At 42.0% G+C, this 15,026-nt stretch overlaps 1 protein-coding gene across 2 annotated transcripts in view; it reads left to right on the top strand.

The window, feature by feature from the left end:
* The window catches only part of PRKCA (protein kinase C alpha), a 404,998-nt gene that overhangs the window by 146,190 nt on the left and 243,782 nt on the right, over window positions 1-15,026 (top strand). For both annotated transcript variants that reach the window (XM_046675327.1, XM_046675328.1), the window contains exon 3: window positions 8,152-8,234. In XM_046675327.1, the coding sequence (XP_046531283.1) occupies window positions 8,152-8,234 (83 nt within the window). The remainder of the gene's footprint in view (window positions 1-8,151; window positions 8,235-15,026) is intronic.

Below are 15,026 nucleotides of genomic sequence, written 5' to 3'. Positions count from 1 at the left end.
GTCTGGTATTGTAGGCTTGATGAATCCTTGTGTTGAGTGTGTGCAATATTTTTTTTTAAGGGTCAAAATGAGGAAACCCCAAATGCGCATTTGGTTGTGGATGTTCATGGAGCTCATATTGTCAAGTTAGGAAGGCTCCATGCCCTTATGAGCTTACAAGCAAAATTGGATTCTTTAGATGATTTTGAAATCAGCACTGAAACAGTGCAGTATCTGAGCTTAAAAACCAAACCTTAGGATTTCTCTTCAAACACGTTCACATGATTATATACTTACATTTAAGGGATTTTCTTTTTCCATAAAATAGTTAGACCTTTATACTATAGTTACTTAAGGTATTAAGATTTTATTACCGTATATTGATAGTTGGTGTCAGAAAAGTCTATTCTATTTCAGTTCTGAGTTGAAGAACTTGGGAATAAGTTGAAATAAGAAAAAAAAAAAAAAAGGGGGGGGAGACAGGTTAGCAATTACCTATTGGCATATGTGTTGCTGTCATTATCTACATTCTTCCAAGGGTGTGGCTTTGGGGCCATAATGGGCCAGTAATCATCAAATCTCATCTTTTCTACCTGGCCCTGGGGAAACCATCTGTACTGGTGATTGCCTGACCATCCTTGAAGTTCTTGCTTCTCAGCTCTCTCCTAACTCTCTCCTGTCACCTCCCAGACCACCTCCCTCTTACCACCGTCAACTGCAAATGCGGATGTCCCCAGGACTCCCCCCACTGCTTGGCATTCTCATTCACCACCTTGCCTCCAGCTGGTCAGCCATGCAGGTGTATCTCAAAACTTGGTCTGCAGTTCCCAGCTGTCTTGTGACCTCTCACCCTGAAGTTCCACCTGCTTGCCTGACGCAGCTATCTGGGTGACCCCCCCAGCATGTAATATTTAACTTGTCTAAAACTGAAACCCTTGGCTAAACAACACAAAGAATCGTCTCTTCTCCTTCCACCTGTGTAATTCCTGTGAACAGCTTACCCAGGTTGGGTGTCCCTATGTCCAGGTTAATTCTTTCATACCTCGTGGTCTCCTCCTTTCATCTCTTACAACCTGCCAATTCTCTCTTTATCATTGAGGATTCTTTCGGTTGCAAGTATAGAAAACTCAATTCAAACCAGCATACACACACAAAAAGCATGTCTGATAGGATCCTATGTATCCAGATATATTAAATTATATGGTATATATGAAGGTATGTATCAAGGAAATGAATTTTTTAAAAGGTATTTGATGGTTCCCATGCCTGAAAAGTCTGGAGGTGAGTGCCATGTCAACACCAAGATCTGGTTTCTTCCTTTCTCTCTCCTTAGTCTTCTTGCTCTCAGTTTCACTTTAAACCTCCCCTCTTGGTTGCAAGATGGCAAAAGCTTTTGCTCTAGCCAGTAACCTAGCGGCCATCTTTGACTCTCTTTCCTTCACACCTCATATTCAGTATTCCAGCTTTTTCTTCAAAATCTATCTCACGTCCAACCAGGAAGGAATGCAAAAAGGAAGCATCAGTAGGACTTGGTGACATTAGAGAAAAGGAAGTCGAGGAAAAGGTTAAAGATGATTTTCCTGGGGACAGGGAGAAGGGTGCCTGTAGAAGTGGGAATACTGGGATTTTGGGAAGAGTGTGTGCACAAATTCTAAGTGAGAATCAGTGCACTGCCTGAAGAATGGCATTCCTTATAATATGTGATAAAGCACATTGATTTGATTTGTTTTCATACAACTTGAACGTGTATCCCATGAGAAGACTGTTTTCATTGTTACAAATCTGAAACCAATAATTTTCTTTTAACATGCACATATAATATAAGCTCAGTTTTTCATTACTTTCCCTATAAAGCTGAAAGCAGCTCCCTTGCCTTAGAGATTTTCATTTCGTTGTGTTCTGACGTGACGTTACCTTTCATTAATCCCTTCCAGCTAAGCAAAATTTAATTAAAACCATCTCACATGATGGCAACTGTTTCTGTATTTAAAAAAAGGAACTCAGGGAAGCTCAGCTACCAGTCTTCTGTTCCAAAGCCAAACTGTTACCTTTAGTAGGTTCTTCCTTGCATTCAGGATGTGTTACATAATGACTTTCCCCTATACTAATTTTGGATAACAGGGAATTTTTATGCATATGTCCCATTTTACATGACTGACCTGAATTTGAAATGATGTGGACTTGAGGATGAAGGGAAGGGAAATTAATTTTTAAAGGAGAAATGGAAAGTGATACATAGCAGTATATATATTTTTCCCCTCAATGAACATGGCAATCCATGTCAAGTGTAAATAGCGATAATCTCATTTTACATATAGATTAAGTGACAAAGCGTCCCAAGGATTTGGTAGGAGAGCCAGGCCTGCCATCTGAAGGTCCTCATTTCCATCATCATTGTTGACATTTATTGTTCGCAAGTGAGATGTGAGGGTTGGAGGAGTTCATCTCTGATCTTCCACGGTCCAGTGAATCCTTTGCTCTGAAGTCTGAATTTTCCCCTGTCCCAACTCTCTTCTGGTACTGACCTTATTTAGAGTTTTGTGCAATGGAAGCAAATATTTTTTTCTTGGTTTTATGACTAACTCAACTGTGAACACGAATGATCGTAGGAAATTCACATAAGCAAGACTACAAGGCTGTGCCTCTTGTGTGTAATTTCATAAATATCATTCCCAGTTGATGAATTACTTAGTTTTATTGTGGTGAAATATACATAACAAAATTTACCATTTTAGCCATTTTTAAGTGTACAGTTAGGTGGCCTCAAGTACCTTCATAGTGTTATGCATCCATCCATCTCCGGAACTCTTTTCATCTTCCCAAAGAGAAGCTCTGTCCCCATTAAACACTAACTCCTCATTCCCCTCTTCCCCCAGCCCCTGGTAAAAACCTGTGTTCTCCTTTGTCTCTGTGAATTCGACTACTCTAGGGACCTCAAATAAGTGAAATCATACCATATTTGTCTTTTTGTGTCTGGCTTATTTCACTTAGCATAATGTTTTCAAGGTTCCTCCATGTTGTAGCATGTGTCAGATTTTCCTCCTTTTTAAGGCTGGATAATATTATGTTGTATGGATACACCACATTTTCTTTATCCATTCACCTGTTGATGGACATTTGGGTTGTTTCCACCTTTGACTATTATGACTAATGCTGCTAAGAGCGTAGGTGTGCAGATATCTGTTTGAGTCCCTGCTTTCCGTTCTTTTGGGTATATACGTAGGAGTGGAATTGCTGTATCATATGATAATTCTGTGTTTAAGTTTTTGAGAATGGCCATTCTGTTTTCCACAGCGACTGCATTATTTTACATTCTCCCAAGCAGTGGGTAAGGGTTCCAATTTCTCCTCATCCTCACCATCAGTTGTTATTTTATATTTTCTTTTAAGAATAGCCTTCCTAGTGGGTATGAAGTGGTGATTAATTACCTTTAACTGAACTTTTCTCTCAGGCTGGAGCCATTGCTGCACCTACTTGATTTGTATGTGGTCAGTGTTGGTGGCATTCCTAGGCAGGAGTTTGTATTGATGATCTTGCAGTGCTGAGCAGGAAGCACTTAGCTGCAGCTGATTCCTTTGAACATGTAGCATCAGTTCACCAGGCTCTTTTTTTAGTAAAGCTCTATGCGTGAATGGAGTATGGAAAACGTCTCTGGTTTACCATTTTCCCAAGGTCACTCTAGGAAACTGTCCAGTACCATGAGCCCCAACTCATCCATCTGCGTGATGATGACATTGACACAGAAACAAAGCACTCTCAGGTCCCCTATGTGTGTCTAATGGGTCAAGACTCATTATAGTTACATCAGCTCTTATCAAATTCATGGGGAAACATTGTCAGAGGGGAGTGTTGTCTCTCCCACACTGAGTATTTGACTTCCAGTTTGCCCTTTGCTGGTTTTTGCTGGTTTCTTCAAGCTGAAAATTAGGATCTATCATTTTTATCTTAAACTACAAAGCATGAGAGAGAGCTACTGTTAATATCAACATGGCAGCATTACCACACACCGCTATTCTTTTTGAAAATTTTTATGAGTTCTTGAGCCAAACGTAGGTGACCGTTATTTGTTGTGTCTCTGAAACATACCTTTGGACAGATGGCAAAAGCCCTCCTTAATTTCCATTTATTTAACTTCCGTAAGTAAGATTAGCGTGTGACGTGGATCAGTAGACTGAACATTCTCAATTTTAAACCCAGTTAACATTAAAAATCATTATTTGGCCTGGCCTGTGGTTTTTATTGTTTTTTGTCCTCCCACGTCATTTGCTTAGCGTGATTTGTATATTTCATGTGTCATCCTTCACTGTTGGACAGCATCAGCATATCACATAGAGGATTAGAGGAGAGCAATTTAGTACTTAGAAAATAATTGAATGAAGATTTACTTTGTGACTTTAAGCTGCAGGATAGCCTTATATTTTAAAACCTCTCATTTGGTTATACAAGCAGAGGCAACCCAAAGTCATTGAAAATGAGGCTCCATCTCAGGGTCTTATTGGCCAGCCTGTGCTTGCTTAAGCAAAGGCTTGTTTAAGGGCCAAGGGCTCAGGCTCAGGACAAACCATGGAGCAGGAGGAATCTGCCGTGACACATGTCTGCACTTCTTCCAACTGAGTGGCTGCTGTCTTAAGGTTACCATCCTCCCTGCTAAGGCCAGGCCACTATTGGCGGAAAGTGTAGTGTGGGGCAGGCTCCACCTTATTCCCCCCTCCTCCCCAGTTCCCCTTGTTCCACTTAAGATGGTGAGATGAAGACCTCTAGAATTTCAAATAAAAAGGATAAAAATGATAGATCCTAATTTTTGGCTTGAGGAAAGTCTGTGCTATCCATCTCCAGGTCAACCCCAGCGCATTTTCTTGTTTTATTAAGCCAGTCTTTTCCTCATTCTTCAGCTACATTAGCAAGACTTCTCAACTGTTTGCATTATATTGTCTTACAAAATATGCACTACTCCGTTTAGTTTGGAACTTGAAACCAAGGATCAAGGCCAGCCATCAGTGATTTTGAATCTCTGGCCCTCGCTCAATTTTCTGGGACAGCCTTTCCCAGGCAAGTGCTGCATCCCGCCAGAGTCAGCCAACACCAAGCCTCCCTTGCTGGGGCTGGGTTAGGGGAGCGGGTAACCTGGCTGTCTCTTTAGAGTCACCCAGGCATGGGCACATTCTCTTTCTTCATTTGTTCTGAATTGTGGGTCTTCGAACAGGCCTACAGGGTCTTTATCCCTCCGATAACTCACATGTGTGAATGTGTCTCTGGAAACACATGACCCGTCTCTCTACCTCCTCTTGGATGAATCCAGTCACTTCTAGATGTGCAACTCTCATGGAAAGCTTGAGGAGAGGGGGCTGCTGAGGCAGGTTGGGAGGAAGTAATTTTGGGGTAGATAGGACTTTTTGCTGCTCTTGGAAATTATACTGTGCAGTGAGGGCCTGGTTCTTCCTAGGATAAAATTGGATGTGAGAGACTTTTTGAGGCGTACAATAGAAATACTTCCAGCTGGAGATTTACGCTTGCATTGATGGGTAAATGGGGCTAGAAAGAACAGATACCGAAAACAAACTATCGTTCCAAAGGGATTTGATAAATGTAGGTTTTCTTAAGTGTTCACCTGAATGCAGAGATGGTTTTGAAAAAAACAGAAGACAAAAGATAAAAGACCCAAATGTTTGAACAATTAAGTAGAGAATCAGAATGCTTATTTTCCCTTCAAAACACTATATCCATAATAAACTATGATGAGGAAATAATGCTCCTGTGACCCTTTTCCTTTAGTAATTTATCTTTCTAATTCCAGCAAATGATGGTTGACTTTGTGCCTGGGGAGAGCAAGCAGATGAGATTAATTTGCGCCATCACAGCACTGCTTTATTATCTATCCTTGGAGAGTGTTGCAATGGAGATGCTTTTAGCAGAAACACAGTGGAAAGGCCACTGCCCTGAGGGCCTGTAGGAGTGAAGTGCTACCCTTTGCAGGGTTTGACTCTGCCTGGGCAGCTCTTTTCTCCATCACTTCAGTCACTTTCTCCTACCCCGATTGTACACAGTGGGCAGGTGTGGTGAGTGTGGCAGGCAGCCAAGGAGAACCCCTCACACAGGGCATCTCTGCTTCTAAAGGGATGCTCTTTAAAAGATCTTCTGGTGTCACCTTCCTATGGATGGTTCCCTCCTTTGTCCAGTTCTGTCTGCTCATGCCAAGCCTACATTTTCTTTAAAAAAAAAAAAAAAGTACTTTTACAGTGACATTGAATTATGACTGCCTTAGAAGAAAACAGTTATCTCTTATCCTATTTCCCTGACATGGCATACCCACATCTTCATCCTCTGGGCTTCATATGTATGTGTATTTATGTATATACATAACTCTTTTTGTCATGTACTATTTTTCTGTCACTCGTGCAAAATCTTGGTATCCCCTCTAATATCTTTTCTGCCCCTGTACATGGATATGAGACAGTGGAAGGAAAAGGGGCTATGGAGTCAAGCAAATCTTAGTACGAGCCTGGCTGCACTACATAGTAGGAGAGTGACTTAGGCAAGACCCTCATTTGTCTCTTTGTCCATCTATCCATTTGTGCTCTCCCATCCTCTCGTCTGTCCACAAATATCGTGTTCTTACAGCGTACTAGATGCTAGGGATTTGCACAATGTTTTCCCTTCCATAAAATGTAGATGCTGAAGCATATGAAGTAGTGTCATGAGGGTTCAATTAGATAATGCATGTGAAAGGACCCATCAAAATGACACATAATAGGATGCTCAATAAATCTGTGGTCAGTTGGCAAGTCCCATCAGTTCTTCTGCAATTTCTCTGGCGTTTATTACTTCCATTTCTGAGCAGACTGAGTAATGATGGGCAATTACTTTCATTCCTAGACTATACAAGAGGCTTCTAACTGGGCCTTATGGCCCAAATGTATTCCATTAAATTCTTCCTATCATCACCATTTGCCCCTCTAAAGCACTGCTTTTGTCTGTGTTACTCTTGTTCAAACCTTTCAGTGGCTGCCAACGCTTATCAGAAATACTTGGCTTCTGATTGGGCTCTAAGTATCCCCTTAATACTGGGCTCAGTACTTGATCTCCTTTTGGGATCTCAGCTCTCAGCAAACCTGCCATCCTATCCCATCCCCTGAGATGACTGGCCCTCTTCAGTTGGCTTCATCTACTGACACATGTGCATTGAGTTCCAGTATCGTTGGTGAGGGAAGAAAAGAGCATGTGGGCCAAGAATCTGGGAAGTTCTAGCCTTCCTTCTGCAGCGAAGACTTGGGACTTGCCCGGTTTTTCTCAGGGTGTATTGTTTTTAGTGTTGTTATTCAACAAAGAACAATAGCGTAGTGGATTCAGCCCTTTGGAGCTAGACTTCAAGCTTTTGAGGAAGGACTAACTAGGTCATTGTTTTTTATCTTCTACATTACTACTATTCATAAAAATTTCTTAGGGGATTACTTATTAATTTCTCTAACAATTCTTTTATTGATTCATCTTCAGAATTATTTATCAAAACCACGTTGAGCTTGGGAAATATTGGCTGTGTAGTGGATTTTGGTAGATTTGTGAGAAGACCCCCAACTGGTGACAGCGACTATGGCAAGTAGGCAGATACAAGAAGGTGTGAGGGTGTTCCCGGACTTTTCATTTCAAAGGGCTGTTTTCTGTAGGCTGGGTTTTCGTCTTAATGAGTTCCGTAAGTTCAGAATTCTGAGGAATTTCTGCAACCCAAGTTTAGGGATAGCCATATATTATTTATGTTCAGTTATTCTTTTTATAGTTTATTTGACCCACAGGGTGTAACATTTATAGACATTTATATACATGTGTGTGTTGGTATAGGACCGTGAAAAGTCCTTTAAATTTTGATTCCTGTTTATACCTTGGGGAACTGCCTTACAATCTCTGGCCCTCTCTCCCTCAACTTTAAAGAATAGGAACTATGGTTTAGGTCTCCTTGGCCCCTGTCGGTGTTGGCCTTTTGTGACTCTATTATCTATGACTCCAATCAATACCAAATGTTGCTGAGTCTCAAATGAAATGTCTTCTGAGTGCTATTTGAGATTCTGTCTGTATTGAAATTAAATTGATTTCTAACAGCACATAGCTCTGTTTGGAAAACAAAAGCTGGTTTATTCAATCTAGACTATTCTAATTTTAGTTTTCTTTTCTCCCCACCAGTTTGCTGCTTTGTGGTCCACAAGAGGTGCCATGAATTTGTTACTTTTTCTTGTCCGGGTGCGGATAAGGGACCCGACACTGATGTAAGTAGTCTGGAAACTATTATTTGATATTAATGCAGGTTTCTGAGTTTAGTATTTTTTTTAATGCCTGTACAACTGTTGTTTTGGCACAAACTCTAAATGGAAGACTTAGCAATTAGTCTCATGCGACTTTGGCTTTTACTCATGAACAGATGTGTAGTCCTTTTGAGCCCTGGCAGGACTACTCAGGAATCTGAGAAGCATTTCTTGTTAGCTTGCCCTTGTTCACTCTGGGCAGTCACATGGACTAAATCCACCAAATTTATAGTAATAGCTTTCACAAACACAACGCGGTTCTTTTCTGAAAATGTTGACAAATTTTACAATGAACATAGATTACCCTTCAGTTTATTCCTGATGGTTTATTTACTAATAGGACCATCATTGCTCTTGGTCATTGTAACATACTATTTCTAGTTTGCTTCATGAGATCCTTGCTGCTTTTTCGTTATGTATTATAAATGCTACTGTTGATTTAAATAATTTAGTATCTGTTTCACTGAACAAATGATCCCTAAGCCGCCCATGTGTGAACACACAATTTCATTTATTTGTCTTCTAATTCTGCCTGTCTCTACTGAGCATCTCTGTTGCATCTCTTGTTTACTGAAAAATGGGATCAGCAAAAGGGAGGGAGAATTAGGAGGCTGGGGAAATACCAATCTAAAATATATCGAGTGGAAAGAAACTTGGGCTGTTACAGGGAAAATAATATTTTAACTGAAACAAATTTTTTGCAGGAGAAGCCTGGAAGAGTAGACATTTTTATTCTGAATTGCTTTTACTGGATCCAATTTTAGTCACTAATACTGACATTATGTGCTTCAAGTGATTCCTACCTTTGGCACTTATTTCCGTTGGAAACTTTGATCTCAGAGTGGCTTTCGCTGTGGAGGCAGGGCTGAATTCCTTCCTTCTCAGAAGCGGGTGTGTTCATGGTGAGCTCTGAGCTTTGCGTTGTTTTAACACATGTAATGAAGGAACTTACCATTCCACCCTTGGTGTAGGGGCGTGCCATGTTTCAGTTAAAATGCTAGTGGTGGCAGCATAGAGTGGGTGCCACAGCTCTGAGCCACCACCATCCCACTAAGACTCACAGAATGTGGGAGCCAGAGGGGACCTCAGAGATCATCTTGTTTTAAATCTTCATGGACCAGGAAGCCGAAGTCCATGAATGCTGAGGGACTTGCCTGTATACAAAAAACCTAGTTAGTGTCATCCACCCCACCCTTGCCATACTCCCTTTCTTTCTGGAATATTTTCTCCACTTGGGGCATTTTAGAGATAAAAATAGATGCAAATGAAGAGTACCAACTTTTTGGAAAGTTGACCTGAAGCATCATGTGGTGATCCTTTCAGCTCCTTGCTCATTATTCCCAACTTCATCCTTCCATTTTATCTTTCCTCACTTCTCTTCTATCTCTTCCTGTTTTGCCCCATCAAGAATAGGTAGGAAGTGTGGGCAGGCTACAGGAGTTTAAGTAGTTTTTTCCTGACCCGCCTCTCTTCCTCCACCTTCCTCCTTCCATATCTTCATTCTTTTGGTTAAGTACTCTTTATTGAGTACTTAATATGGGGGAAGATAGACCTTAAAATATCACTAATTAAAATAGGTTATAGGTGTTCTGAGCACATTTACCTAAGAGACCTACTCTGGGTGATCAGAAAGCTTCCCCAAGGAAATGTCATTTAAACCAGGCTTCAGGAATAAGTAGGAGATAGGCAGGAGAAAAGGAATGTGTGTGTGTGTGTGCGCGTGCTTGCACTGGGACATAAAGATCCCTGTAAGAGACTCTTTCAGACAAAGAGAAGAGCAAGTGAGAAAACTCTGTGGGAAGGAGTTCAACATATGAGAGAAACTGAGCAGGTTGGGCATCAGATATCTAGTTAAGGATTTTGAACACAATCTTAGGAGCAGTGGGGGCCCAGGGAAAGGTTTTAAACTAGGAATGATGTGATCCTGCTTGCATCTTCTGAAGGTTCCTCTGGTTGCCTTGTAGGAAATGGTTGGGGTCGGAAGTGGGCTTGATGTACAGGTGAACATGGGGCAATATCAAAGGGTAGAGAACCAGCACAGAGGTGCCTACTCTCCAGGGCAAGATGATGGGAGCTTGGAGTAGGTGGAGGCAATGGGGATGGACAGAGTGAATACATTCAAGTTACATTTAGGAGCTGAATCAGCAGTTCTTGGCCATTGTGGGATCAGGGAGGTGGGGATATTGAGAAGGACTTCTAAGTTTCTGGCCCAAATGCATGAATGGATGGAGGTGCTTTAAGGCCATGGAGCTTCTGGAGGGAGACCATATTTGGGATCTTGGGATAGGGCAGATCAAGGGTTTCTCTTTGGACATGTTCAGTTTGTGAAGTCTGACATTGAGAAGACAGTTGTTGTGCATGTTGGTGTGGAGGTTGGAAGTGGGGTGTGTCCTGAAGATAAAGACCCCTTTTTTCCTTTTTTAAAGCCATAGGAGTAGATCATCTTGCCTAGAGAGAGGGTATAGAGTCAGAAGGAAAGAGATTAGGGCCCAAGAGAGAGCTCTGAGGAACTCCAGCACATCAGATGGGAGAGGAAGGGCAGGGCAGTAGGAGGAAATCCAGGAGAGAGTGATGCTGATTTAGAGATTTCTTCCTAGCTTGCTCATCAGGTCTGTGATTTTTGTTATGAATTCGCTGTGAGCTTCTGATAATTATGCACAGATAGGTAACTTGGTTTATGCCTGCTGTAGATTGATTAGTGCCTGTTGTTTAGCAGCCTCTTTCACATTTAGAAATTTTATCCTCTTGGGATGATTTTGTGGTCCCCTTACTCATAGAGCCCAGAGCCAGGCAGAAAGCTTGCTGTGAAAGAGTATGGGAGGCACACCTGTGAGCTGATGTTCAGCTGAGTCCTGTTCCTTCTCATTCTGTGTTGACTTGCTGTAGATGCTGAGGTTCACAATTTAATATCCTTGAAAGTGAAGATAAGAGATGAATTTTTTTAACATGAGAGAGAAGGAAGTACATGAGATATTAAAGAGGTACAAAGAATCAGCCAGTCCTGCTTGTCTGATTCACGAAGGATTGTGCATTCTCTTTCAAGGAGAAAATTTACCTTTTGGTTCTTGGCATTAAGAGACTTTGATTAGGGCGTTCTGCAGCCAGGCCAGGAGAAGTGTCTTCTGTCCATATGAAGGATGATCTTACTTCTTTTTTTCCAAATCTGTAAGATGCCCGAATGGAACTGCACCAGGGAGAAAGTTGGAAAAGCATGAAGGTATCAGGGCACAGAGCTGAACTGAGATGGTAGGATTTTCTCATTTTATCCTTCTTTGAATAAGTTTTAAAATCATAGAATTATAGAGCTGGAAAGGGTGTTAAAGATTTATCTAGGTTAGACTTATTTTATAGATGAGGAGACTGAGGCATATTGAGGGAAGGCATAAATGATCGCATGTTGTCCTTTGCGTATCCAGTAGGTTTAAGGTTGACTCTCTCGAGGGTATTGGCCGTGAAGGGAAAGAGAGAGGAGAGGTTCTCGGTCTGCTTGTGCTGTCACTGGAACACGTTGATATCTACCCCCTGGTGTAATCATTCAAAGTTCTATTCAGATGTTTAGAAAAGTGCTAAAGGGCATGAGAAAGGCCAGTTAAAAGAATGGAAGGATCAAGAAAAATGAAATATAATTTAAGAGAAAAAACCTACTCCAAGCTTTTTTCCCGGAAAATTTAAAGTTTTTAAATTAAGACTTTTTTTTTCATACCATGACGAATATTTAAGATGCACAGTTCATGTGCTGCTTAATAATGCCTTCATTGAGCTCAGCAGACTCCAGAGCATTCACAGACGGGGAGAAAGAAGTGACAAACCCTGTGAAATCTACAAATACTGCGCCTGCTCTGCCATCTTTAAGATGAAAGGAAAGAAGTACCGAAAAATAAAATAGCATACCCAGGTTGCAATAACCTGATGGGAATACAGTTATACTTGAACAAAGATAATCTTCAACACTCAAGAAACAGTCTAGTTGAATGGATGCAGAAGTGCAGGGAAGCTTGGAGGAGAATGGGCTTCTGGGTTCAGTGGAAGGACCCCCTGAAAATCATCAGGCCAGTTTCTCAGCTTCCCCGCCCCGCCCCGCTGGAGGAGCAGTGTTCTATTGCCAGACATTTTCTGCTAGCATGTCTAGAGAGAAAAGCCAAGATTTCTGAGACTCCAAGTGCAACCCCATGCACATTGAGTAGAGAAGAAAGGAAAATGAAAGACTTGCAAAGAACCTAACATTAAAGGTTAACTCATTCACTGATCCTGTGAGTCTTTGCAGCCGGGACTCTGAAGCTGGAAAGAAGGGGTGAGAGCTGCTGGGTACCTGGCTCACAGAACAAGCAACACTCTTCCCACTTGGTGTTGGAATGGCACTTTGAGTGGGTGCAGAATTTGTGTTTCCAGGTGTGTGGCCCCAGAATGCAGCTTGGGGCTCTGCCCAGCACCCCTGCCCTGCGTCCGAGATTTTATAAGACAACAAAGAAATAAGACAAAACAGATCAATAGCCCCACTCTTGCCCCCCCCCCCCCCCGCTGCCATTAAGACATGAACTAGGACATGGATGGTAGAAGCAGGAGTATTACCTTGTTTGGCCTGGGGGCATGGGGGTGGTCACTGTGACTTTGCTCTTTGAAAGTGCTGTTAGGGGCCTGCGCAGGTGGCACAGCGGTTAAGTTTGCACGTTCCACTTCTTGGCGGCCCAGTGTTCACCAGTTCGGATCCCAAGTGTGGACATGGCACCGCTTGGTACACCATGCTGTGGTAGGCGTCCCACATATAAAGTAGAGTAAGATGGGCATGGATGTTAGCTCAGGGCCAGTCTTCCTCAGCGAAAAGAGGAGGATTGGCAGCAGATGTTAGCTCAGGGCTAATCTTCCTCAAAAAAAGAAAGTGCTGTTATTTCGTCAGCTGCCGTTGATCGCCTGCCCCTCTGGTTTCTCTTCCCTCCTTTGGCCGCGAGGGGCTGAGGAGGACTAGGAGAGGGCTGGTGGTGGCTTCTTCAGGGCTGGCTCCCCTCAGACTTCTTCCCTTCACTTGGTAGAATTTCAGCTCACCAGCCTCTTCGTCCTTCAGTTTGGAACTCCTCCCCGTTCTTAGAACAGTCTCCTTTCATCTTAAATTCTGTGGAGCCCACCCTGCTAGAGGGAAAATGGGGTATTTGGCCTTCCGGTACGTACCTGTGTGTACATGAGGGTGTATATATTTATTAACACGTTAAATCCTTTTCTTCCATACTTTCAGTTTTTTCTGTTCCTTAAGTGAGAAAAACTGTAAAGTGGCGCTTTTAGAGAATCGTACCAATCTGAGTCATGCTCTTAAAGCCACAGTGTACACACGTACACACCCTTTCAATCTGTAAAGTTGTAGGGAGAGAGAAGTTTCTTAAGTGATATGTATGAAATGACACATCGTAAACAATTGTGTAAACATAATCTTTGGAAGGTTTGCTCTGTGTGTTGGCCGTGTGGACGTTTGAGAAAGTATAAGGGGAAGGGGTGATCCGTTAAAAGGCTTAAAGCACCCGGAGTGTCCCTTACGTTTTTGTTTAACCATTCTCTTTCCATTTGCCGTGTACATCTTCTCCAGTGCCTCTGGCCTGTCTGAGGAGAAACTATTCACGTAGTGCTTTGCACTTCTCCTCTCTCAGCCATACGATTGAACAGAATTCAGGTGACTTCAAAATAACTTCCTGGATCATCGCCGTCCCTCACCTGGGAGACAGCCAGCGTCCACGGAGGCAGCGTCACAAGTTAGCTGGCGCCTGCCAGAATGTTTGGAAGGACACAAATGGAGAAATTAATTAACTCCTCAAAAGGTAGGGAAGCTTGCTTCTGATCTGGGTACATCTTCAAGTCTGTGAAGACCATCAACCTGAGCCATTTGAAGAAGCTGAGAGCATTGACTGCAAACACTTAGAACCAAAAATGGCACTTATGGCACAAATTGCTACAAAGCAAAAGCAATGTCCGGTGCAAAGCTGGGCCCTGCGGAAGGCTCTATGTCCAGAAAGCAAAATGGCTTTCTTCTCTTGACTACAATCTTGAGAATTCTCCTATTTCAAGTTCTTTTTGGTGTCTTAGAAACTGATCAAATAAAAAAGGCTGCTAACATGTTGAAAATTCAACATTTCAAAGCTTCATTTATAACAAAACTCAAAACATTTGAAATAAATCTAGTGATAAGATTAATTAGCAAATCTCCTATTTTCTCAACGTGCACTTTTACACTTAATATGGAAATCAGACAGTTTTGTGAGCAAACCCAGTTACACCCAAAAGATTTTTATGTTCCTGAATTGACAAAGCAAAGTGAGATTTGTACAAGGTGCAGGCGCAAAAAAGTGGCATTTAAAATTCAGCAGAGTGAGATGAAAAGAGTCCCGGAGTTGCGCTGGGAATCCTGCCCTGCCGCGTCACTGAAGACCTTTCTAGACTTTGGTTTTCTCATTTATAAATGTGGCGGTTGAACTTAGTGGTCTTTGAAGTTGTTTTCCGTTAAATTCCTAAATCCCATTTCATCATTAAGTATGTATTGAGGGCTTCATGCTGTGAAGATACAAAAGTGAAGACGGTTCCTCCCCTCCCCATGCCCTCACTTACGGGCAAGGATGAGCCAAGCATGCAAATAATTGTACTGTAAGGTTGCCTATGATAGCTGCTCTAAAAGTGGAATAAAATGCTGTTGAGTTTGTGGAAGGAGAGAGAGCGTCTAATGGAAGAATGAGGGAAAACTTCGTGAAATTGGGTGACATTTTAAGATTTATTTCTTTT

Source organism: Equus quagga, chromosome 11, assembly GCF_021613505.1.
Source record: "Equus quagga isolate Etosha38 chromosome 11, UCLA_HA_Equagga_1.0, whole genome shotgun sequence".
NCBI classification, from domain to species: domain Eukaryota; kingdom Metazoa; phylum Chordata; class Mammalia; order Perissodactyla; family Equidae; genus Equus; species Equus quagga.
The sequence above is the reverse complement of the archived record's forward strand: the minus strand, read 5'-3'. Positions and strand labels throughout refer to the sequence as shown.